General features: G+C 33.8%; 1 protein-coding gene across 9 annotated transcripts in view; it reads left to right on the forward strand.

Moving 5' to 3' along the window:
- The window catches only part of Nol4 (nucleolar protein 4), a 302,493-nt gene that overhangs the window by 194,724 nt on the left and 80,188 nt on the right, over positions 1–27,581 (forward strand). For 5 of the 9 annotated variants that reach the window (XM_015482245.2, XM_015482247.2, XM_048806376.1 and 2 more), the window contains 2 exons: positions 24,987–25,166; positions 25,902–26,093. In XM_015482245.2, coding sequence (XP_015337731.1) covers positions 24,987–25,166; positions 25,902–26,093 — 372 coding nt within the window. The remainder of the gene's footprint in view (positions 1–24,986; positions 25,167–25,901; positions 26,094–27,581) is intronic. The other 4 variants (XM_048806380.1, XM_015482246.2, XM_015482249.2 and 1 more) reach the window with 1 other exon arrangement.

Below are 27,581 nucleotides of genomic sequence, written 5' to 3' on the forward strand. Positions count from 1 at the left end.
ATACATTACAGCGGAATGCATCACAATCACAATTCTTATTACACATATAGAACACAATTTTTCATCTCTCTGTCTGTATATAAAGTATGTTCACACCAATTCATGTCTTCATACATGTACTTTGGATAATGATGTCCATCACATTCCACCATCATTGTTAACCCCTTGCCCCCTCACTTCCCTTCCCACCCCTCAATAGAATTCTTCTATTCCTCCCATGCTCCCTCTTCCTACCCAACTTTGAGTCAGTCACCTTATATCAGAGAAAACATTCGCCATTTGTTTTTTTGAGATTGGCTGACTTCACTTACCATTATCTTCTCCAACTGCATCCTTTTACCAGCAAATGCCATGATTTTATTCTCTTTTATTGCTGAGTAATATTCCATTGTGTATATATGCCACATTTTTTAATCCATTCATCTACTGAAGGGCATCTAGGTTGGTTCCACAGTTTACCAATTGTGATTGTGCTTCTATAAACATTAATGTGGCTGTGTCCTTGCAGTATGCTGTTTTTAAGTCCTTTGGGTATAGACCGAGGAGAGGGATAGCTGGGTCAAATGGTGGTTCCATTACAAGTTTTCCAAGGAATCTCCATACTGCTTTCCATATTGGCTAGTTGTATCATGAGAATGGGATAGAGGAGTAATGACTGTTTTGCCATTCTTGAGCTAACCTGGTCCAGCCCCAAATTATCAGCATAACTTTGCTCTGAAACTTGGTTTCAGCTCATATAGATACATTGCTCCCCCAATACTGAAGAAAAATGTCAATAGTGTTTACTTATAATAATATATCCATAATGCTAATCAGTAAGTATATTATATGCACATTCAGTATTGCCTTTGTAAATGACATTCTATAATTCCATCATCTCTTTCTTAGCATGTTATATTTAAGGTAAAATTGTAAAAGCTGCTGTGATTTTATGCATATACTAAAAATTTAAAAGGTAGTATTATCTTTTCAAAAATATTGAGGGGAGAATTTGCCTATTTAAAAATGGGCAAAGGGTGGGTATACCTATTTAAATTCTCCATAATCAAATGCAATAAAATGATGGAGTTGTACTAGGTGGTCTCTTCAACTAAAAAACAAAAACAAAACCTGAATAAAATCCACTTTATGGTATCTTAATAAATGTTAGCAAGTATTTTAAGAAAACTACCATTGCCTTGTTCCTTGATTTTTTTGTATTCCAGTCAGCAACTCTAAATCTACTGTAATAAAAAATCTAAGTGAATCCTATGGGAGAGGAAGAAGGATAGGAAGGAAAATAAATACTTGTTGTGGGCCAAGTATGTGCTAGGGATGGTGCTGTGCACACCAGTAAAACTGCCGCAGTGTTCTTCCTACAAATCCTCTGCAGCACAAATCTCCTGGTCATTTTTTTTCAATCAGCAACAAGCATTTACTGAACACTTGTCATATGGAAATTCTGAAATTAAGTGTATTTTTAGATGTCTCCTCAGCAAGAAACTCTAGTTCTTTAAGTGTGATATATTTGAAAACTGACGTGCAAAATTACCATCCATTTGCTTGTCTGTTTCTGACATAATATTTTTCTTTTTCAAGTCAATTTATTCAGAATTGTGTAATATGAAGCTAGCATTTTTCTCTATAAATTATGTAATAGATGGCATAATTGCAAGAAAAGCATGGACCTTTCTTACCTGCCCACACTTATTTCTCTGTTGTCCACATCATCTTTTCCTTTAGTTACACCTGACTTCAAAGGCCCGATGATGGTGGAGAGAGTTCATGGTAAAAGAGTGCTTTCATATAGATTGGAAAGGAGCAAGCTAATCCGCCCTATGATTTATTGCTGGATAGGTCATATACAATTCATCAACAGAAAGTGGGCATATTTTTAGATATATATAATCATCACCATGGTTAATTTTAGAAGGTTTTCATTATCTCAAAAAGAACTCCTGAACTCTCTTAACTATGACTCCCTTTGTTCATCTCCATTAGCCTTAAGCAACCACTAAACTATTTATGGTTCTCTGAATTTTCTTATTCTGAGCATTTCATATAATGGAATCATATAGCATATGATCTTTGTGACTAGCCTCTTTCATTTAGAATACTATTTTCAAAGTCCATTTATTTTTTAGCATTTTTTCACTTCATTTTGTGACTAAAAAAATTCCATTATATGAACATGCAGTGCCACGTTTTACATATCCTTTCATCAGTTGATGGACATTTTTGTTGTTTTTGCTTTAGGGCTATTATGAATAATGTTCCTTTAAATAATTTGTGTACAAGGTTTTGTATGGATATTTGTTTTCACTTTTTATTTATCTGGGAGTGGAATTACTGGTTCTATGTTGGTTCTATGTTTAGTCAATCTGGCAAAACTACCAGATTGTTTTCCAGAGTGTATAGAATGTTATACATCTCTAGCAACAGCGTAGAGGAGGTCTAATTTCTTAGCATTTTCACCAGTATTCATTATTTAAAATGCTAGCTATCTTAATGTTTGGGAAATGGTAACTCATTGTGGTTTTGATATGCATCTCTCTAAACTGTGCCAAACATCTTTTCATGTTCCTAGTGATTATTCATGCATCTGTTTTGGATAAATTTTTAGTCTGATTCTTTGATAATTTGCAAATTAGGTTGTTTGTCTCATTGTTGAATTATGTAACTTCTTCATTTATTCTAGATAAAAGTCCCATATGGAATATATGATTTGCAAATATTTTTTCCAATTTAGTGGGTGATCTTTTCACTTTCTGATAGTGTCTCTTGAATTATGAGTAATTTTAATTTTAATGAAGCCCATCTTTTATGTTGCTCATGTTTTCTGTGTTATATTTAAGAATTTGTTACCAAGTCCAAGGTTATGAAAATTACCCCCAGTTTTCTTACTGTTTATAGTTTTGGCTCTTACTCTTATTTGTACCACTACCATCTTTCCTGTTGAGGGGTCTTTCATATCTTGCTGAAAATCAATTGACAAGACACATGGGCTTATTTCTAAACTCTTTACTCTATTGATGTTCATGTTATCTTGATTATCATAGTTTTATAGAAAGTTTTCTGAAACTGGCAAAAGTCCCCCTATTTTGTTCTTCTTCTGAAAATTTATTTGGTCATATTGAGCCATTAAAATTGAACATAGGGCTGAGGTTGTGGCTCAGTGGCAGAGCGCTTGCCTATCATGTGTGAGGCACTGAGTTCAGTTCTCAGCACCACATATAAATGAATACAATAAAAATGTCCATGACAACTAAAAAATATTTTAAAAGAAATTGCACATAAATTTTAACTGCTTTGGTTGCCTTGAATGAATACTTTTATTATAGCCTTTTAATTTCACTAAAGACTTTTTTCTATTATTTGTTTTGTGACTGCTTTATGTCTTACCATGTGCCTTTCAAATTATCAGAATAAGCTTCAGATTTATTACTTAATTTGAGCAAGATAGAAAAACCTAACTCCTTTGTAGTCCTATTCTCTTTTTCCTTTTGTTCTTGGATTATTATTATACACATTACATCTTTAAATATTATAATACATTGTTGTAATTATCACATTACATAATTGTATTAGTTTTATTAATATGAGGGAAGGAAGGAGAAGTGGATATTTATAGTTTTTTAATTTAACTTTGTCTTTTCTAATTTCCTTATTTGGTTCCTTTGGATTCACTTTACTCTCTTATCATTTTATGGTAGAATATGCTCCCTTCTACCTCCTTTATGCTATTATTGGCAAATATATTACATTTCTACATGTTATAGGCCCAACAATATGTTTTCCACATATCGTTTTTTTCAACTGCTTTTTGTCAACTAATGTAAAAAAGAAGAGATTTTTCATTTCTACTGTTTATCATTATAGGATCACATTTCATTGAGTTTGGAAATCAGTGGGGCATTGATCCTTTTGCTTTCTGTGTGTGTGTGGATATGGATTAGCAACTAAGATTACTTTTTGTTTTTAGCCTGAAATTTTTCCTTTATTATTTTTTGTAAGGTGATTCCGTTAGCCACATCTTCTCTCAGTTTTTGTTATCTGGCAATGTCACTATTTCACTTACATTTTTGAAAAAGTTTTGCTGGATGTAGTATTCTTGGTCAAGAGTTTTTGTTTTTGTTTTTTCCCCAGCACCTTGAATACACTGTCCCATTGGCTACTAGCCCCCATTATTTCTGATAAGAAGTTCACCATTCATCTCATCGAGGTTCTTTTGCAAGCAATCTTTTTTTGGATAAATTTCTCTGTTGTCCACATCATCTTCTCCTTTAGTTCCACCTGACTTCAAAGGCCGGATGATGGTGAAGAGTTCATTCATTTTTCTCAATATTTTTTTCCTCCTCTTTCTCTTTTAGCATTTACACTATTATGTGTTGATTTGTGGATCTCTGCACTTATTCTATTTTGGTATTTGGTGAGCTTCCTTAAATGTGTAGGTTAATGTTTTTCTCAAAAATCTGAACATTTTTCAGTTATCATTATCTGTTTTGAATATTTATTTGAATATTTATCTGCTCATTTCCTCTCTCTGCCCTCTCTCCTCTCTTTTTCTCCTGTTAAACATGTATTGCACACTTAATGGTCTTTTACATTTCTCTGAGATATGGTCCATATTTCTTCACTCTTATTCTTCTCTGTTTCTGAGTTGCCTCATTTCAATTAATCTATCTTCAAGTTTGATACTCCTTTTTTCTACCAGGTAAAGTCAACTGTTGAGTCCTTCTTTTGAGCCTTTCATTTCAGTTTGATGTATTTTTGAATGATATAATTTCCATTTGATACTTTTTTAAAATTTGATTTATTGATATTCTGCTTGATGTAAATACTCATCATACTTTTTTCTTCTTTTTATTTTTTGAAGTGACTTTTATTGTTGTTTTTAATGTGGGGGAAAAAAGATTTATTTATTTATTTTTGGGTGGCGCTAGGGATTGAACCCAGAGCCTTGTGCATGTGAAGTGAACACTCTACCAACTGAGCTATATCTTCAGCCCAAGCAAAAAAAAAGTATTTAATGAGAATTTATTTCCTGGATTTTCCCAATGCAAAAGAAAAATAATTTTGGATTTAAAAACTAATGTAACTAAACCCATCATCTTCCTAGAGATTTATTTTTCTTCTTTAATCATGTTTTCCTTGCATTTTCCAACCTATATATAAAGACTTTTGAAGTCTTTATCCATTAAACAAATACCTGATCATTCAAAGAGATGATTTCAGTTTATATTTTCCTATTTTTTTTTTTTTATATCTGCACTTTTGTTGCTTTGTTGTTGGAAATTTCCTCTTTTGGATACGTGTTGTACGATCTCTGGATGCTCCCCACTTCTCAGTCCTTCACCACAAGACTCCTTATTGTTATTTGCTTGTTTATTTAGTTAAGGCCTGGTTTTATTATTCTAATGAAGTCTAATCTCCCCACCTCATATACACATTATTTCTGATGATGCTTCTCAGGGGAGTGGAGCTTTGGGAATGTCCACACTCACTTTGGATAACAGTGATTTTGTTCTCTTTAACTATATCTTTTCCTAATCACAACTATCAATAAGTTGCCATTACTTACCAACTAATAGTCTATTGATTTCAACAATGCCCTGAGACACGATTTGCTGTGTAGACCAATGCAATAAAATTCAGGATTCTTTGAAGTAATAGTTCCTAACATCAGCATTTGAGCTTTGTTTGGAACCAGTGGAGTCTGTCTCTTTTCTTGGTTCTCTCTCCCAAAACTAGTCAACCTATACTTCAGTGTATTACTTCAATTGATCTCCCAATCTCCTTCCAATTGCCTTTTGCAAAGTTTCCACTGTTTTTAAGAATTCCCTTAGGCTTGAACTTCTCTCGGTTCGGTTGCCAATGAAGAGAGTAACCTTAGAGATAAGAAGCTATCTCCTTTAAGGTGTCTTTCTCATCCCAGGAAAAATCTGTGGATCTGGGAATGAGAACAAGGTGTATTAGTTTCTAACTGGCACTCCTACTTTAGAGCCAGTTTCTAGTTGGGAATCAGCAGCCTCAGATCTTGACTTTCTTCTTGCAGGGTAGACCCAGTGCCTTATGATCTGGAACAAGGGTGAATAGAGCTCTCATGCTCAAACTAAGATTGTTTTCTGTCTATGTATGGGGCCCGGTTACAAAAAGTGAGCCATCACCTTGATTGCACTGGCCCAGAACATTTAGTTTCAGCAACAGCTGAGAGCAGAATGAGAAATGTTAACATCCTGTCCTGCCTAGGAAGGTATTCATATTACTGTCTCCTTAAATTTTGGCTGTATCCATCTGGAGTGGAATAGCTGTGTGTTTGAGTTAGGAAAAGGAAATGTGGTGCTGATCTTGTCACATAACCTCATACTCTCTCTGTTTTTTCCATATTTCAGTAAGTTTTTTTGAAGAGATTTTTCTAATTTGCTATATGCAATTAGATAATGCCCAAAGACTTTAAGCGTTGTTTTTTCTCTCTTTTAATTATCACCAGGTTTTCCAGGGAGCCACCCCATAAAGTTCCTCCTGATGTCATACCAGGAGTTGATATGGCCTTCCAACTTTTATGTGATGAAATCAAATCATTCTGAAAGAATTCTAGATTCTATTAGACTCTAGTGTTAGAAATGTAGGCCTAGTTTGGACAAGGCAAATTATTCCTCCTTCACATGCATGTGTTGAAGGCAGTTAATCTGGTTGTGAAAGTTTGATCACAAGAATTATTTTTTTTTAATTGTCTGAAAGAAAATTTTAATAAAGGAAATTGCAATGTTAAAAAATGTGAGCATCAGATTGATTTTTCAATACAATTTTGTTGAAAACAAAACAACTTTTAGAACTATATTCCTCTTTAGTGCTCACAGGATGTGGATTTTTTTTCTTCAAAGGCTCCTTGTTTTCCTGAAGAAATGCTTGTAACTATTGAGTTTGTCTTCTTCTCCCTGAATTTCTCTTTATAGTTTTCTTTTTTTGTCTGTTTTGAAATCAATTTATCTTCATTCGTAAGTTCTCCTCTGTTGGGTTAAGTCTGTGTGATCAAGATGCATTGCAGATGGGTGGGAAAGCTAAATCAAAATGAACTTCAGAGAAAGAAAGGCAACATGTTTCCTCACTGCTTTGAAGAACCTATCATATAAATAAAGAGACTTACTTTCTCTAGGGATTTTTCAGATGGGGATATTTCATTTATAAGAAATGAAAATGAAGAAACTAATCAAATAAGCATGTTTTAGACAGCTTTTGCATTACTGTGAGCCAAAGACCTAACAAGAACAACTTAGGGAAGGAAAAGGTTATTTTGGCTCATGGTTTCAGAGGATCAGACCATCATCAGCTGACTTTATAGCTCAGGACCCTAGATGAGGCTGAACATTATGGCAGAGGACTTGGCAAGCAGGAAGTAGAGGAAGACAGCAAGAGACGGGAGAAGGGGCCACAGGGAAGGAAGGACCCTTCTAGGGCTTGCTCCCAGTGCTCCACCTCCTCCAGCTCTACCCCACCTACCTACAGTTACCACCCAGTCAGTTCATTCAAACTTGAATGGACTCATAACCTAATCATTTATTTCAGAATATTCCTTCTTTAGCAAGAGCTTTTGGATACCTCATATCCAAACCATAACAAAAAATTTAAATGAAATTATTAAACTGTTGAATATATTTTTAGAAGAATACCTCAATTTACACTATAGCACTCCAAATTTGGGCTTCAAAAAAAGCAGATATGGAATTAAAATGTTAAAAAATAACTGATTGAATTTATAAATCGTAACTTAAAGTTATGCAAATGCTAAGCACAGTTTCAGGTTAAGTAGATCAGAATGCAGAGAAAACAGATTTCCACAGACAGAAACTATTCTCTCATGTTTATCTTAGAGTATGTGTCATTAACATTCCCCTATTAACATTTAAAGAAGATTTATGCATATGCTGATGGAAGAATTAACCTCTGAATCTGTAATGTCAAGTATTTTCCATAAAAAGCTTACAGGTACATGCTTCAAGAATTTGGCTGTTTACAATTACAGTTGACACTGCTAATTTCACAAAAATGACTTTATTAATTTTACTTGCAGATGTATCAAAAGTGCAAAAACCTGAGACTTAATTTTATCTCATCTTATGTTTCCTTAGATACCTATCCATGTACAGTAGAGAATTCAGTTTAGCTAGAACAGCATTGTCAAATGTCCCCGCAGAAATGTTATTCACTGACTGACCAGTATGACAACCACTGGCACATGTAGCTATAGAACATGTGAATTAAGGCTAGTGTGACTCAAGAACAACATTTTTAATCTTAGTTAAGTTTAAATAAGCACATGTAGCTAACTGCTTATATACAGGATACCTCTGCTTATATACAGGATGATTTATCAGTAATTGGGTTGCATTGATTTATTTATCCTGCCGCTACATGTCCTAACCCCATTGACACTCAGAGTAGAATTGACCACCACCACGCGTTTCACCACTATATATATATATATATATATATATATATATACACACATATACATACACTNAAAAAAAAAAAACCTGACTAAACCTGTAAGGCATCCAAGTTGCAGTGGAAATAATAGATAAACTTAGTTAATTCTGAGTTTGGTTCTTTATTTAGCAGAATACCATTTAGAAAACCCTGTTTCATGTAAATTGACACCTTTACGTTATTCTTTTGACACTACCTACCTCGAAGGATGAAAGGGATATATAAATGAGATAGTGTTTATAGAGTAAAATATGATTTGATTTAATACTAAAAACTTACTAAAATACCATTAGTAGATTTTAATTAATATATTGAATAGCTTTAATTATTGTACTTAACAAGTATTACTTCAATCTGATAAATATAAAGGAAAATAGTAGTTTATATCACAAAGTACTTTAGATGTGCATAAGTAGAAAGAGAGGCTGTATTAAGCACACTCACTTTTTTTTCTGTTTGTTTTATTTTGTTTTGGCTTAAGAATAAATCTAAAAGTTTTTATTCTTAAAGATGGATTTTTCTATAAAGCCAAGCAGTTTATTTGATCAAAAGTTTTAAATCAATTGCAGTGGCTATTTATTCATCTACACATCTGTTTCCCAATTTATTTGTAAAACAAAAGTGGATACTAACCATTGGCTATATGATGATTATCTGTTCAAGTCTGTTGCTGAGGCCACCAATTTAGAGAGCTTAAGGAAGTCAGAGCTTTGTCTTCATTTAAAATTTACCTCCATATATTCATGTCTGCCCTAACATACAGGAAAGAAAGATTATGGATGAAATATTACCTAACATCTGTGTATATAAATGCTTTGCTACAAAATGAAAATATTTGTATTATATTTAACACAACAACATTGTATCATTTGGTGTGCTTCACTATAATAAGATGTACTGAGGAAGACTAGGATATATTGGTTTTTCAATGTTGGCCTAGAGAAAAAACAAATTAGAGTGTCTACAAGGAGATTTTTGAGAATCAGGCATAACTATGAGCAATAAGCCATTAATACGTTGTAAAGAAGACCATGAAAGCTTTGTTCTCTGAATAGATGACATAAAATAAATCTTATAGCATTTTAAAATGTGCATGAACAAAATATAAAATATTTGACCACATTTCATGCAACCAAATGTTGGAAGTTAAGATATTCAGGTACCTGCAATCATATGACCATGAGGATTTTATTTCCTCTGAAGTCAAAGGGTATGGGTGGCCACAGTGGACATGCAGAAACCTAATTCCTCAGCTGTCTAAAACTCCCTCTCACAATGATCACCTGTGAGTTTTTGCGACTAAGTTTACTATTCAGGCGTACTACTTTAAATGGTTTAGGAAGATTTAAAACTAACCTTTATAATAATTATAATAATTAATTATAGCCCTCCTGTTAGTCACTACTTTAATGTATTGTAGTATTTTCTTCTTTGGGAAATAATTCTCAATCCACTTTTGGTCTTAAACACTTAAATATTTGTATATTCTTTTCATCCCATGAGATGGGTAGTGTTACTATTTTCCATTTTTAATTGGTAAATAAAATTATGCGTACCTTATGTCAAGAACTTTGTAATGTTTTGAACAACTAATAATAAAAAAAATTTAAAAAATAAAAAAATTATGAGTACTTATCCTGTATAATGTGATATTTTTATCATCTCTGTTTTTAAGGACGACCTAAGGCTTAGAGAGGTTAAATAAATTATTCAAGGTCACGCATATAACAAAGTGGGTTGGGGAATTGAGTTGCTGAAACCAAGATAGTCCGTGGACAAATGCTGACAACTTACAAAACCCTGAAGCCACATCTTCATCGTCCGTAGTAATAAGAAGATAGCAAATGGTGATTGACTTTCACGTTGTGTTTATTATCTACAGCAGTGTTACCTGGTAGTTAGTCCAGTTCACTTTCACAAAGACCCCAGGAAGTAGTTACTGTCACACACATGATTGAGAAAAATGAGAGTAAATGGCAGAGTTGATATTGAAACTCTAGCAGCATGGCTTCAGTGTCTGACCACCCACCATGATCTGGGGCCTGTATTTACCTTTTATTATTTTAATTGTGGAAACTAAATTGAAATATTAAAAGATGGAGTTTGTCATTTGGGGACCTCTACTGCAGAGTGATACAAACCAATAATTTTAATGATGTGTTTGAAACTGAAAGAAGAATTATATCAGGGATGCGTGTTTTCACTTTACTGGGTAGAAGATTTCTCTAATATAGTGTATTCTAACCTTGTAATAAAAGGTAAAATCATTATCACTGACAAATACTATCTCTAGAAGCTTTAAGAACATATGCTTTATTAGGCTCTTCCTCTTAAAAGCTCTGAAATCATAGAATCTTGGGGTTGAAAGAAACTGTAAATGTCATTCCTTACATATATTTATGTCATCATTTGTATAATGAAAAAATGTCTTGACAAATTGGGTAAAATATATATATATATGTATATCAAACTCTCTCAGTAGCAGTTCTTTCACATATTAAGCATGTAGTAGATTGGATATTAATTCTATTAACTAAGTATGTCGTAACCGTAAATAAAATGTGTTGTTTTTGACCTATACCTTTTATTCCCAAGTGGAATTCCCAAGTGATGGGGCAGTTTTTTCCCCCTTTGGTAGAAAACTTAATTAAACCATTAGCACATTATGCATGTGTGCTATTAAGAGAGTTGTGAGGATCAGTTGTCCCAAACCCCTTTTAGGATGATGGTTTATACCCTACTCCCCTCCCCATACACTACCCCATCAGTGTGTGGAGCCTGACCCACGTTTCTCTTCTGTCTGCCTAGAAATAAATGTTAATATCTAAGATGATTTGTTACCTCTGTAGTGTTGAATGTATCTTTGCACTATCTCTGAGACCTTCTGTCTTCAAAAACTATCTCATAAGATAACTTTCTGTCAGTAATAAATCAAATTATATTCATCAAAATAGAGAAGCAAAAGTGACAACTGTCCTCTCTCTCCTACCTCACCATCCAAAAGTGGTATCTCAATAGTATCAACCACAGAGCAGCACCCCCACTTGAATTGAGAGAAAAATGATAATGCTTGACATGAGGGCATTTTTTTCCATATTTATTTATTTTTCACCAATTGCTTTTTTAAATAACCCCACAGTAGTATAAGGAATCAAAGTTGCAAAAACAAATACATCATAGTTAAGAACAACAGAAGTCCTTAATTGTTGGATATCTTATTGCTGGATATCTGGTTTGTTATTATTTTAATTATGCAAATATATGGGGTTTGTTGTGATAATATGATACATGTTTGCAATAATCAAGTCAGAATAGTTAACATTTCCATCTTCTTGAACACTTTTTTTATGTTTGATTAACACGTTTGATTATACATATTTATGGATTATAGTGTCATATGTCAATTTATGTACATAATAGACTTCGATCAATTTTTCCTTATATAAATTGTGGGATTTTTAAAAAATAAAAATGCTTCATTTGTAATTTTTTATTTGGTAAAAAAAATTATAAAATTTGCCACTTTATACACTTTTAAGTGCATGTTTAAGAACATTTATATTGTCATGTCTCAGATCCCTAGAACCTTTTCATCATGTGTAACCAGCAATCTAAACCCATTAAACATGTGTTCCCCTTGGTCTCTAGCCACCCTCTCTGGTAACTACCATTCTATTGCATGTAGAAATTTTACTTCTTTAGGTACCCCATATAAGGGGAATCAGAGACTATTTGTTCTAGAGTGACAGGCTTTTTTTGCTTATGATAATGTTCTCAAAGTTCACCAATTTATAGTATATATTTTTTCCTTTCTAAGGACAACAGGATTTTACTCCTTTTTAAGGGTTAATATTACTCCATTATATGTATATATCAGATTTTATTAATCCATCCATCCATCCATGGGCATTTATTTGCATTGCTTTAAGCTATCAGCTATTGTAAATGTGCTACTCTGATTATTGAGGTGCAAATATTTCTTTGAGACCCTGCTTTCAATCTTTTTGAATATATACCTAGAAGTAAGATTAATGGATGTTATGCTAATCCTATGATTAACTTCTTGAGAAACTGTCATACTATTTCCCTAAGAATTTCACCATTTTACTATCTCACCAACAGTTCAAAAAGGCTCCAGTTTCTCCATATCATTGCTAATGTGTGTTATTTTTGGTTTTTCTTTGTTTTTATATTAACTGTACTATAAACACGGGCGTGAGGTAATATTGTGATTTTGATGTGCATCTCTCTGATGATTAGCAATGTTGAGTGTCTTTTTATATGCTTATTAGTCATTTGTATATTATCTTTGGAGAAATGTTGACTCAAGTTAATATTTATTTTTATTTATCTACTTATTCATCTATATATTTTTGCAGCTCTGGTGATTGAACCTAGGACCTCTCACAAGCTAAGCAAGCACTCTACCACTGTGCTACAAGTGGTAGACTTGGCACAAGTCTTGACAGCCCGCAAGTCAAAAAATTAATCAAATTATTTAAGTTTTTTTTGTTGACTTACAGGAGTTATTTTTATATTTATGCTATCTTTAGAACTTGTAATATATCATAAATTAATCTGTGGACTAAAAATTTTTTTCAGTTTAAATATCAATTTTATCATCAAAGGGTTTTATGTTTGTAGTATTCAGGAATTTTAGTTCTAGATGGCTGAAAGATTATAACATAAAGAAAGTATTTATATAAAGTAATATTTGAGAGGGGCAGAGAATCACACTTATAATTTTCTGAGCCAAGAACAGTTTCCCAAATTGCATTATTGAAGTTGCCTGGTGGAAATACATGAAAACTGAGCATTAGTGACTGTCCCTACACCTGTTTATCTTCCCTTTGGTCACCCAATATCACTTACTTGCACTCCCCCAAATGGAAGTGCTTCCTGATTTTATAAAATGCAATTCTCATGAGTAAACTGAAGTTTGTTCTTTTCTACAAATAGAAATCAATTCAAAATTTTATTGTTGTTATCAGTTTCAGGTATAATAGCTCTGAATAGTGTCCAGTTTTCTTCTCATTTAATCATGATCCCATTTGTAAAAGATAAACTGTAAAACCTTTATACTTAAACCATTTTGTACAAAACAATGGGGAAAAAAGATGAGATTCATCATCACTTCCTAGTGCATTTGAGTTACTGCTCACCATGCCAATATAGAAAGATCTTCCAGGAATACTGCTACCCCAAATGTGCCTGGCAGCATATTATGAAGGTGTTCACAACCACAGCTCCTAAAGTGAACATGTGTTGTTATTCCTGGCAACAAAGTATGTGAGAAATGGAGATAGGAGACACAAAGATTAAAGTATTTTCAGCAACAGTTTAGAATGTAGAACATCCTTCCAATGAGTGCATGTGTAAAACAAAAAGATTTTCTTTTCATGGTGTTAGTAAGTTTTCATTTCCTGTAACAAATACCTGAGATAATAAACTTAGAAAGAGAAAAGGTTTATTCCGGCTTATGATTTCAAAGGGTTCAGTTCATGGTTACTTGATCCTATAGTGATTGGGCCTATTGCAAAGCAACACATTATGGTAGGGAGGTCATGTTAGACTTTATCTGACTCCTTGTATTTGCATGACACAAACCTATAGTAGGTATGAAAGAAACTGTATGCAAAGTCAGATTTTATGCATCTCACTTATACTTCTCTTAGCACATTGCGGCAAACATAGAACCTGTCCGTATGATGCCTGGCGGTTCCAGAAGAAATGGCATATGTTTTAGTCAGCTTTTTCACTGCTGTGACTAAAAGACTCAATCAGAACAACTTTAGAGGAGGAAAAGTTTATTTGAGGGCTCACTGTGTCTGAGGTCTTAGTCCATAGAAGGCCGACCCCATTCCTCTGGGCTTGAGGTGAGTCAGAGCATCAAGGAAGAAGAGTGTGGCAGAAAGAACCAGTTCACATGATGATCAGAAAACAGAGAGACTCCACTCACCAGATATAAATATACACCCCAAACCCATGCCCCCTATGCCCCAACCCCTCCAGCCATGCCCCACCCGCCTTCATGCACCACTCAATTAATCCCATCAGGTGGTTAATGCACTGATTGGATTAAGGTTCTTGTGGCCCAGACATTTCTTTTCTGAAACTTCTTGCATTCTCTCACATGTGAGCTTTTGGGGGACACCTCACATTCAAACCATATCAGCATATAAAATTGTCATTGACATATGACATGGCTTTAAAAATTTAAATTTCCTAGTAAGAAAACTTCTTAATAGGTTTATCAATAACTATGTTATGTGATATAAAGCTATTTTAATAATACAGTTCAAATAGCATAGATGTCATTCAAAAGTGTACAGTCCTTAATTAACATTATATATTTTATATATATTATTAACGTTATATGTTTACATAAGAACATTTATATTTTATTTATTAACATTTATATCGTATATTAATTTATATAATAACATATTTTTTTCTTTTAGAATTATTAGTCGTCCTATAATTTACATATAAAGGAAGCCAAAAACAAAGAGTAAAAGACAGGCACAAGCTTCAAAATCTAATACATATGTTAAACATTCATCATTGTTAAAAATGTAAAATTCTGATGGACAAAATTGAAATAAAGGAGTGACCATTGTCAGGAAAATGATAGCAAACTAGATAGGGATGATTTCAGGATTCATGATCCTTTAAAACAGAAAAGAACAGAGCAAAGGGAAGACAAAATGAACAGTGAAGAAAAACACATTTAGTCCACAAAGCACATCCAAATGTCAGCAGCAGTTTCATTTTATTTTAATAAGTATTATGATATATCTCTGACCTTTTAGGATGAATTAATTTCATTCAATAGTGCTTAATAAAAATGGAGAGTTTTTCCCTCATAATCTTGACAGACTATTACTTACAGAGATTCAACAGAATACTAATGCAAAAATAAGTTATTTTCAAACACTTTATGGGAAAATAAGAAGAATTGACAAACCGAGAAGAGATGCTAGCCAGTTTATTTGAAAACTAGTGGTCATGTACAATTTTGCTTGTTAATATTCTGAACAAGATAAACATTGTATATTTGGAGTTTTAGAATGGATTAAATATATTAAGAACTCCAGAGGTCAAGGTTATTCCACAAACTCATAATGGCCATGGTTATTTGGATGGCATGCAGATTAGATACAAATGTCCTAGCTACTCCAAGTGAGTTTACCAGATGAGCAGCATCTGCATCCTTTGAGCTCTTACTAGAAATCAAAACTCATGGGCCCAGCTTCTGACCTACCAAATGGGCCCAACAATTTGTGTTTAGCAAATCCTTGGGAGTGAGTATTATGCATACCCAAATTAAAGGCCCTCTGCTGTAGCCAACCAACACATCAAAAAACAGGCTTGAAAAAAATGTTCAGAATCCTTCTGAAGCTCACTCTCTCAAAAAAAGTAACTTTCATTTAAAAGTTATTAAATGAAAGAATTTCCTTTTCTAGATTATGATGAAAAGAGTGATTTTCAAAAACAGAAAATTCATGGGAATATTCAAAGTAATTAAACTTGATCTTTTTTTTGGACAAGCTCTTGAAAAATGTCAAAATAAACTTATTTAAAATTGCTTAAGTGAATCTAAAAAAAATGGGAAAGCACTTTCACATACATTTAGAGATAGCTTGTTAATGCATATGAAAAACAAACTAGTGTTGTGAGAAGAATGGCATTGCACTCAGATGAACTTAGAGAAATCAATACCGTTTTTCCTCATAGAAGCCCTTATTTATCAGCAAAGCATTTCTTCATTTATTTTGCTCTTTGATAGTATCTTTCAATAAAACTTTGTTATTTTTTCCAGAAAAAAAATGGGAAAACATATACAAAATAGTGAATAAATTACTAGATACCTAATACCATCCATAGTTATATAAATGATTAATTGTAGATTCACAGGCAGTCGTTAAGCAGTAGGACAGAGGGAGATATCCTCTGGGCCATTCATGCAATGGAATGTGACATGAAACTGCAATTTGAACCTTGTGGGAGGAAAAAAAAAAAACTAGTGAGAAATTACAGACACCTGATTTGGAACGTCTGCGGCCAGTATCATCTTGCTGTCTTTATTTAATAAGGAATTGAGAGGACATTAAAATAAAAACATCAATGGAATGTGAAAAAGATTAACAAAGGTGAACTGTGAAGCCAAAGGACATTATTCTGACACTAAGTGACTTACTGCAAAAACTTACAGATCGCATGAAGTTAGTAGTTCTTTAGGAGGAAGAAATAAGACAATTAATGAAGAGAAATGCACTATATAGTAACATGCTGGGAGAAGACTTATGTTGCATGTTGGATTTGACTGAAGATATTGATATTGATGAAAAAACATGAACTCATGAAAAGCACTTTAATGAAGACATTAGTTCACTGCTCAGGAAAACTTGAGATGTCCTAAAATGTCACAGTTTTGTAATGAAAGGAACTTGATTAAAGCTTTCCCAAAACTGAAGACAATTTAACAGTCTGCATGATTTTGATGAATTTGAAGAGCACAGAAAACATTTCTAAACTCTCAACAATAAAAGACACATTTCCCCAGACATGATAAACTGAATCATTTTTCTATTCTCCCTATAGAGTATATTACAAAATTATTGTCACACAAAGAAAAAAAACAAACAAAAAGTATGCAATGAAGAAAGATGGAAAGAGAAAAGTATTATAGTGTTGGGCCAGCAAATTATTGAATTTATAAAATATTATAATTTTTTTCACTTTGTGATATATGTGGAATTGATAGTCTTTTAAAATTTTGACATTTGCTGTGATTTTTCTCATTTCTGATGAATATTCACTTTGGCATCTAGTGCTTCAAAAGAACTCACTCTCCAAATTTTATAACTTTCAGGGTTCAGCAAAATTTGAGCCATCCAATCCTATGACCCTAGAACATGCTCTGAGCAAGAAGTGGTACTTCCTCTTAAATGTTGTGGAATGAATGAAAATCATGACAAAAATACTCAAAAGAGAAGGGAACCAAATATAATTTATGAACTCAAATGTATTACTTTGAAAACATAAATTTTATTTTAAAATAAATAAAACAATACAAAAATAATTAATGCCCCAACCAAATTCAACAGTAATTAAGATTTTTCTACATTTGTTCATTTTTCATTTTTTTATAGTGAGGACTTTAAAGTATATCCCAGGCGTCTGTGACATCCCATGCCTTCATACTTCAACTTGTATCTCTGACAAATACAGACTTTTTGCCTAAATATTTATCTAAATGTTAGAATATCATAGCTAACAAAATTAATAATAACTGTCTTATTATCTAATAACCCCATTTAATAGCCATGATAAAATATTACCACTTTTCTCCAAAAATTTCTTGTTTTGAATTGAGTTTATGTGAATCATTATCAAATTCCTACACATTTTGTTTTACTATGTCTCTTAAATTTTCTTTAATGTGTCTTTTATTTTTTCCTAGATCATCTAACTTATTGTAGATCAAGGTCAATTGTCCTGCACAGTGTTTTCTATCTTGCTTGGATTTGCCTATGTGCTACCTGGTGTCATTTAACTTATTCCTCTATCCATTGTATTTCCAACAAATGCAAGGTATCTGGTGATGAAAGGTTTTCAAATGTCATTGTGCATCAGAAGTCTATGCAGGGGGGCTGGAGATGTGGCTCAAGCAGTAGCGCGCTCTCCTGGCATGCATGCGGCCCAGGTTCGATCCTCAGCACCACATACAAGCAAAGATGTTGTGTCTGCCAAAATCTAAAAAATAAATATTAAAATTCTCTCTCTCTCTCTCTCTCTCTCTCTCTCTCTCTCTCTCTCTCTCTCTTTAAAAAAAAAGAAGTCTATGCAGGGCATATCAAAACACAGATTGCTGGGCTCAGCTCCATAGTGTCTGATTCAGTTTGTTCTCTGGAGCTAGTCCATCAGGTACATGTTGAGAGGTACTGTTTACAGACTGAAGTTCCTTTTGTTCTGTTTGGGTGAGCTAGCTTCTTGAGTGGTGCTGTGTGCTTTATTTTGTGTTATATCTGAAGGCATACAGAGTCTTTAAATGATGCTAGGATTGCAAGTGAATTCTGTCTTAAATAACTGATATTTTTTAAAGTAACTAAGATAATTTTTAAAATTGATATTTAAAAATTAACTCAAATTAGCTTCTGTACAACTTCAAAGCATAGAGTCACTCATTCAAAAAATTATTTATTTATGTGACATGTTTGGCATGGTGCAATGTCATAAAGACAAAAGTCTGGTGGCTAAATCATCTCACCCTTAAGTAATTCTCAGGATGGACATAGAAACTAACTTGCATAATACCTTACTATGAGTGCTGTGGCAAACTTATCACAAAGCATATTATTGAATCATGCCTGTGTGGTACTGAATTCATGTTTTCATTTATTATGTAAGGCATAAAGAGTAAATAAGTACTTCCTTTATTTCCATTAGCTTTATACATAGGAAAGACCCCCCATCCCCAACTGAGTCTCATACTAAACACTATGGTATTGCAGTCTAAGCTGTCCTAGGCTCCAACTACAGTGAAAGCAAACAGATTCAGCTTTGTTCCAAGGGGAAATTTTTAAGGTCCAGAGATGGCAGTTCTATGACAGTGGAATATGTAAGAAAAGAGAAGTGCAAATGTATTCTCAGAAAGGTTCTTGCTAAGGAAAGTCATACTTTAACACAAGAGGAGCAAGTGGATTATGTAAATAAGACAATCATCTAGCCTTCTCCCCTTAAACCAACAGCTGTGTTTGGAGGATAAGTAGGTCTGTATCTTGCATTAAATTGTGGTTGTTTAATTTTTTTGGCTCATTTGGAGTTTTTAGATTTATACCTGAAATAAGAAAATAATTCTCCTTGAAATGCAAGTTTCAAGGTCATGATCATCTAAAGTTCTGATTTAGGCAAAGCAGTTTATGAGGTAAATGATAGTCATATTTTAGCTGGGTTATTTGAGGACTGATGAGTTTATATCACTTTAATACTAACATCTCTCCATTAAAAAAAATAGTTTTGTAGAAAAAGGGAGACTACAAGCAGTTTTGAATGCTGATCTATAGAGAACGTGTTTTGGATATTGTGAGGGAAAAGATAGAATGATATGTGTTGATCCACCTCAGATTAGTTTGAAGGAAAATACGTTTGTAAATCTAGTGTGTTAGTCAGCTTTTAATCACTGTGACCAAAAAATCTGACAAGAACAACTTAGTGGAGGAAGTTATTTTGACTCATGGTTACAAAGGGTTAACCCAGGGTCGGCTAAGTCCATTGTGCTGGCCCAAGGTGAGGCGGTGCATCAGAGTTGAAGGACAGGATGGAGGAAAGCAGTTCATCTCATGGTGGCTGTAAAGCAGAGAGGGAGGGAAGGCATAAGGGGCTGCAGGGATGATGTACCCTTCCAGGAGCATTCCACCAGTGACCCATCTTCTGTAGTCATGCCTTACTTGCCTACAGTTACCGCATAGTCCAGTCAAACTGAAATGAATTAATCAGGTTATGGCTCTCACAATCCAATCATTTTACCTCTGAATACTCCTGTATTAACAAAAGAGCTTTTGGGGAACACTCCCTATCCAAACCACAACATTCTACCCCTGCCCCGCAGAAGCTCATGCCCATCTCCCAATGCAAATGCATTTAGTTTATCTGCAAGAGTCCCATGGTCTTAACAGTTTCAGTACTGCCCAAAAGTTCTAATCCAAAGTCTCATCTGAGACCCAAGGCAAACTCCTTGCTGTGAACTTTAACTCATGATTCTCTTGCTGCAGTCTCCAGAGTTGCTGGGATTACAATCTTGGGCCATACTACTTGGCAGAAACTGGAAATTTTTGTATACAATGAGTTTAATCTGATTTGTTTTAAAGAGTAGATCTTAAGCAATAAGAAAGGAAAAGAATGTTATTCCACTTGAAAAGTAGAATTCAATTTCAGTTTATATTATAGTGGTTAAAAAAATTGAACATGTTTCAGATTTATATCCTGATTATTCATAGATCTGCAAATTGGGCTTTCTTTACCTTGAGTCACCAGGGCTATAAATCCTTCCTTGTTCCAAGTAGTTTTGTATACAGCAGACAACTACATTGGCATATAGAAAAAAAATGAATTAGACACCATGTTTGAATTCAGATGAGTATTACATCATTTTTCAAATATTGCCCATTGCCATTTAAAAGCATACTTAATATATTTATATTTTAAAAGCTATCAAACTTTCCAAATGTATCCCTTATATTTTATTGGATTATTCCACCTTGTTAATGATTTGAGCTGTAAAAATATGATGATTTGTAAAACTTGACTTCATTTTTAAGGTCAGTGATCTGTGTCTATTTTTATTATGCCTCTTCTGATTATACAGTTGTAATACTTTAGTGTGATCTTTATACTATGTGTTTTATAAATTAGTATTTCATAGAGACATTTAAAATACTGCCTACTTAAAATTTCTCATTGTAGAGGTCATTCATAAGGGCTTTCTTTTGTTGATAAGTTTGAGGTTTGATATTGCTGTTTATAGAAATTCTATCATCCTTTTATTTTCATTGTCATGTGTGAAATATATATTGTTAATCTGATCTTATAATGATTGATTTCTGTCCCACTCTAGACCCAAAGGTAAATGAAACTTACAATTTAAGCAAAAATAAATAAATAAGTAAATAAATAAAAGTGGGGTTGAGTAGATGGAAGATGTATAATATCACACAGCTACAGGGTCAAGGGCTGAATTTTAGCAACTGTTGTATCTGGGTGCAAAGATGTCCTTGGGACTCTTTTGTACTACTTACCTTTGTGATTCAGCTTGATCTCAGTCTCAGAGAAGCTCTCTTCATCTAGAGACAAAGTTAAAACACATGCCTTGAAAAGGGAAAGTTGTACCATAGGGTGGACAGTTTTCATCTGGTCTAGCAGAAGCTGTTTCTGAAGGCAAAGATATTTGGCTAACAACAACAAAAAAATCACAACAAAGCCTCTTGGTCTTGACACCCTGATGCTATGATCTATGTCTGTGAAAGTATCTCGATTGGCATTTGCTTCCTCTTGCACATTTTTCTGTCCCCTCTTGCAACCCACTCTGGTTCTGAAATTCAACCTCTCGTTCCTTTTAACTCCCATGGACCCTTACTGTGAAACCCATGAAATTCTATATCACTAGCCATGAATGATGAACCCTGCTTAACTTCTCTACTGCTTTGCTCAGTGTCTGAGACTAGCTCCGTAAATTAAATTTTCTGATCTTTAATTAGATGCTTTATATTTTAGACAATATATTGTATTAGTCACAACCAGTAAGAGTAGGAGTTTACAGAGTGAGAGATGTAATTAAGATTGAGAAGCCCCATGATCTGCCAATGGAATAGTTTAGTCTCAGTCTCAAGACCCTACAACTAGAGCAGCCAATGGTGTGATAATGTAGAGATCTTGGTGTGTCTCAGCTCAAGCAAGCAGAATGGATGAATTTTGACTTCCTCTTCTGCCTTTTGCTCTATTCTTGACTCAAAAGATTGGATGTTATCCATTCACATTGGGGAAGTCAATCTGCTTTACTGTCCACAAATTCAAATGCTAATCTTATTCAGAAACCTCCACACAGACACACCTCGATATAATCTTTAATCAAATATCCAGGCACTCTGTGATCCAGTCAGGTTGATACATAAAGTTTACTATGATATACACCATATTATTATTATTATTATTAGCATCCATGTAATTCAAAATCATTTATAATATATATACTAAAATATTTATACCAGTTCTGCTGTGATGTTCAGTTATGTGGATGTTAAATCTGGATGCAATATTGCCTCCAATCCATACAAAATACATAACTTCTTTTAGAGTTTCTCAGGATGTATTTAATGAATATCTGTAAAACATACTTATAGTTAACATTTAGATGATAGAATTGGTTTAGCGTATCTTATCCCAAAGGTTCTTCTATTTTACAAGTTTTTGTCAAGAAACACAGAATCTTAGGAATGGATTTCTAGTAATACTCTTAACAATAGCCTCATAAGCAGTCATTGTCTAGACAAAGAAAAGAATAGGTTTAAGATAATATATTTAGAGTCAAACTGCATGAGTTTAAGTCCTGATTTCATTTACTAGCTGTGTGACATTAGAGAAGTTTTTTAGCCAGTATATTGTTAGTGAAATAAGTTATATATGTAGAAGGCTTAGAATAATGCCTGGCACAGAATAGATGTCCAAAGTTTATCATTATTATCATTCATTGAGTTTATTCTCTTAAATATATTTTATTATTAAAACGTGTTTTATGCCAGATTATGTTAATTCCCAAAATTGAAAAAAAAAACTATTCACTATTTACTTCTATAGATATTTCTTTAAGAAAACCTGTTCAGTTGGGTGTGGTGATGCACACCTGTAATCCCAACATTTTGGGAGGCTGAGGCAGGAGAATCGCAAGTTCAAAGCCAGCTTCAACAACTTAACGACACTCTCTGGCAAATTTTTAAAAATTATCTGGGGATGTGATTTAGTGGTAAAATGTTGTGGGTTCAATCCCTGGTACCAAAACAAAGAAAAAAAGAAGAAAAAAAAAAGGAAAGAAAACTTGTTCAAACAGTAGAGTAGAGGAAGAGGCTCAGCAGGAGGGAGGAGGAAGATGAAGGTTGGAGTAATGAGAAGAGTAAAAGGGGGGAAGTATTGGGGATTGGAATGGAGTAAATTATATTACACTCATTTATGAATATGTCCAAATGAAGTCACTATTATGTATAACTATAACACTAATAAAAATGTAAAAGGTAAAAATAAAAGGAAACCTCTTTATCTGTTTGATAAGTGTATCTTTTCTCTAACTGAAAAAACACTGTACAGTAAAAATAAATTACTTAACTATATCATATGATCTGTGGAAATTTTACAGCAAATGATAATGCTTCTTATTTAAGAATAAAAAAATTGCAGGCTACTGTTGTAAAAGAAAATAGAAATAATGCATCTAATTTATTTAGGAGGAGTAATAGTTGAAGGTGAATTCACTTAAAATTATTTTGTTTTCATATCAACATGTACATTAACCTGTAAATATTTTGTAGTCTTCCTTCAATTACACACACACACACACACACGTACACACACATACACACACACACATGCCCACACACTTACCAAAAAAGTGTAATTTGTATAAACTTCTTATTCCACCACTCTTGGCTTCAGGCAGAGCTAGATTCATATAGTGGTTTCATCATTATCTGAATGAGAAGAGTTTATTCAGCCTTTCTGAAGCAATTTCCTTATCTGTAGAACTGAGAAGATGATATCTCTGCACTGGGTTGCTGTGAAAATTAAGGGAGCCAACAGTCTAGATGTACCCTGCTCCTACGTTTATTTCTTTTCTGTGTCTCACACAATTTCTTCATTATTTAATATCTCATAAAACATTTTTACATCAATCAATAAAAATAAATTCATCATACTTCTCTTTAAATTATCTCACATCTTAGTTCAGCATCTTATCAAAGGTACCTACAATATGTTTTGATAGTTGTTGATTAACATGGTCTCAAAGGGGTAATATAAAATAGTGTATTGTTATGCTGTACACTGCTAAATTAAGTTCCTTACCACACCCATACACTTGGACTCTCTTTACTTCCAGGACACTTCTCCCAAACTCACTCAGCGGTCCTAAAAGGAAATATGGAAGTATCTTGAGTATGTGTAATCCTCAAATAAAAAACAATCAAAGTCAGTTTATGTACTCTTAAATGGTATCATTTATATATAGAAACACATATAAATTCTTATCATTAAACTTCCATGAAAGCCATTAACTATTTATATGTAAAAAGAAATGTTGAAATATTTTAAAATTTCAGATGTTTAATGATTTTTACATTGAATTTTCTGAGCTATTATTTAATTGATCTTGCTTTGAATTCGTTATGTGATATAGTGTTGGGATACAGAAGGACTAAATTTAACAGACAATTAGAAAGAAAAATGATTTTCTTTTTCTAAATCAAAATCAAATGCCCTTTTGAGAATCACAGAAAACTTATAGACTGCTTTTAAAGCATCTTATAATTAGTCTTTCTAATATCACTATCCATTCAAAGAATACTAACACAATTAGACTGACAATGCTCTGAGGCCAGATCTACTTCGAATAACATGTGATTTAATGATTCTCCTGTAAAATTAATTACAGATTGCATCTTTGGGGGAATATAAATATTGATTGGAAACAGTAATTGCTCTTGAAGAGCAAAGTTCAATAAAACTTTCTGCGATGATTGAAATGTTCCATGTGGCTATTGAGCCTTAAAACGTGACTGGCAAGAGGAGGAAAATGCATTTTTACTTTCACTTGAGTTAATTGTGATTTAAATTAAAATAGCCACAGTGCTGGTGCTATCAACACCAAGACAAGATTTTTTTGAGCCACAGCGGAATTAAAAATAAAACATAAAATTCAATGTTCAATTGTGTTCAATGAATTTAAAAGCAGCAATGTCACCCTTTCTTTTCAGTCTCCTGCCCATAGTTACTCAAGCTATGAGTCTGGCAAAAATGAGAGTGTAGACCGAGGCGCCGAGGACCTGTCACTCAACAGGGGGGAAGAGGATGAAGATGACCACGATGACCATGATGATTCTGAGAAAGTTAACGAGACGGATGGTGTCGAAGCAGAACGGCTGAAAGCTTTTAATGTGAGTCCTGCCACGCTCCCAGTGTGGTTTGATTTTTTTTTTTTTTTCCCATTTCACTTTCGTGGTGTTGCCTGTTGGTCAATGTGGATATTTTAGAGACATGTTTGTTTAATTTGCAGAAGGATTTAAAAAAGTACAGGAAACACTCTTTGCCAACCAGACACCAGAATTGCTGTGTTTTGTTTAGAATTTTTAAAGCCAAATGTGAGCTGAAAAACTGGAATTGTGTTGTGTGAGTATGCATGTTTACCCAGTGGACGAAGGGGGACCCCTGCTTCGTCCTTGGCTGAGTACGCCTGTCCGTCCTGTGACCTCGTTTCCTTTCCTAGTTTATCTAATTATGCATGACAAGAGTCAATTGTTTGTTTTCAGAGATTAGTCTACTGTGCAGCGTAGGAACAGTCGTATTTATTGTTAATAAAGAATTTAATGGGGTGCTCAGCTGTCACAGTCTACTGTTATTTCCTGATTTTTTTTCCTACATAATAGTCTATTCTTTTCTGTCTGTCTGTCTGCCTTTCTCTCTTTCTCTCTTTCGGTTTTTAAAATTTCCAACCATTTAGAAAAAAAATCTTTTAAAGAGTGTTTGCTTAAAATTTCTGGCTTTCCATTGCAAAGTTCTCCAGTGCATAAACCAGAAAAGAATATTTTCCTATCGGTAATCAAGACAGGAAGCTAGGAACAGAAGAGAGCAGCCCTCCAAACCCTTCTCCTCTGTCTCCCTCTTGCCAACAGATGTTTGTCAGGCTGTTTGTAGATGAAAACTTGGACCGAATGGTCCCAATCTCTAAGCAGCCCAAAGAAAAGATCCAGGCTATCATTGACTCATGCAGGCGACAATTCCCTGAGTACCAAGAGCGTGCCAGAAAACGTATACGTACTTACCTCAAGTCCTGCAGGCGGATGAAAAGAAGTGGTTTTGAGATGGTGAGTTCTGAATTAAAACACAGCCCTAGATTCCATCCAAATCCCACATGTAAACCATGACACTATTTTTTTTATCATCTTAGTGTCTTTTTTTTTTTTTCTCCATAATGTCAGGTCAAAGGGGTTTCTGTTCACTCGTTTGTTTTTTTCCCCCCTTCTCCTTTTCATCTTCCTGAACTATTTTATTCCCTTTGTTTATTTAAAAAGGCATGTCTTGTGAGACCAGGGCTCACAGGACCACATGGTACCATGTCACAGAAAAAAAATGAGGGTGATACGAGGAAAACCCCAGAGAGAACCAGCATCTCCTTTGGGGTGGCTCCTTTCCTGTCACTGCTGAAGTGGGCAGGAGGGTAAACAAGGCTTGAACTGAAGCAGGAGGTGTGGTTTCACATGGCCCAGGAGCATGGTTTTCTCTGGAACAAAAGGAAATGGATGGATCCATCTAAACAATGTCATATTCGTACCACCAGTTAACAAATAGCAAACCTTGAAAAATCAAGATCAGGGAATGAAAATGCTCAGATGCAAAATTAGTCTTTCTTGTGCTGGGGATGTTTATTTCCATACTTTTGAATGATACTGTTAGCTTTTGAATTGAGCTGGGCTTTATAGATGGATGATGTTAGGCTGGTATTAGATTACTTGAGGGGATGCAAATTAGAAAACAGTAGGTTTTTTTTTTCCCCCAAACTTTAGTCTATGTTACCTTGCTCTCATGGTTACACCTAGAAATAGCACATACTTGTGCATTGTATGCTTTATTCATTTTTTAAAACTTTTTTTTTGTATATGTGTGAACAGGAATGTAATAGAATTATTTGGAAACATCTTTTTTTCTACTCTTAGCTGAGACAGCTCCATACAGGCCTAAACTATTAATGTTTGTGATCTGTGCTTTTAATTTAGGTGTAATAGGGTAGGAGTTGGTATAGATAATCGAGGTTTTTGAGAGTGCCATATGTGAGAATTTTGCAGATGTAAAAATCTTGTGAAATGAATGACAAATCCACTGTCCATTATCATTTTTTCTACATTGGTTTATAAAATCATCCTTGTTATTTTTTTAAAGGAAAGGTTACTATTATTTAAATAGGAGGACATATTCCAAGTGGTCAGAAGCAGGAGCACCGGTTATGTTGCCTGAGAGCCTGGTTTTGGATTCAGAATCCACCACTTTCTAGCAGGATGCCCTGGGCAAGTTATTTTAACTGTCTGTGGCTGGGTTCCTCCTCTGAAGAGCACATTAATTTCTAATTTGTAGAGTTGTGAGAAATTATATAAATTGTCTCCCTTCTTCAAGTCATTTTTGGCATATATGAAGCATTCAATAAATCTTAATCCTGAAAATATGATCAAATATTATTTAATTTCAGCATCTGAGAAAGCTTCCCCAGCTATTTTTATTATAGAGTTGCAGAATACTCCAATGGAATATTTCCTTACTTCTCAGTATAACCCACATTGGAGTGGAAGGTTACAGTGGAT

Source organism: Marmota marmota, unplaced genomic scaffold (genome assembly GCF_001458135.2).
Source record: "Marmota marmota marmota unplaced genomic scaffold, marMar, whole genome shotgun sequence".
NCBI lineage: Eukaryota > Metazoa > Chordata > Mammalia > Rodentia > Sciuridae > Marmota > Marmota marmota.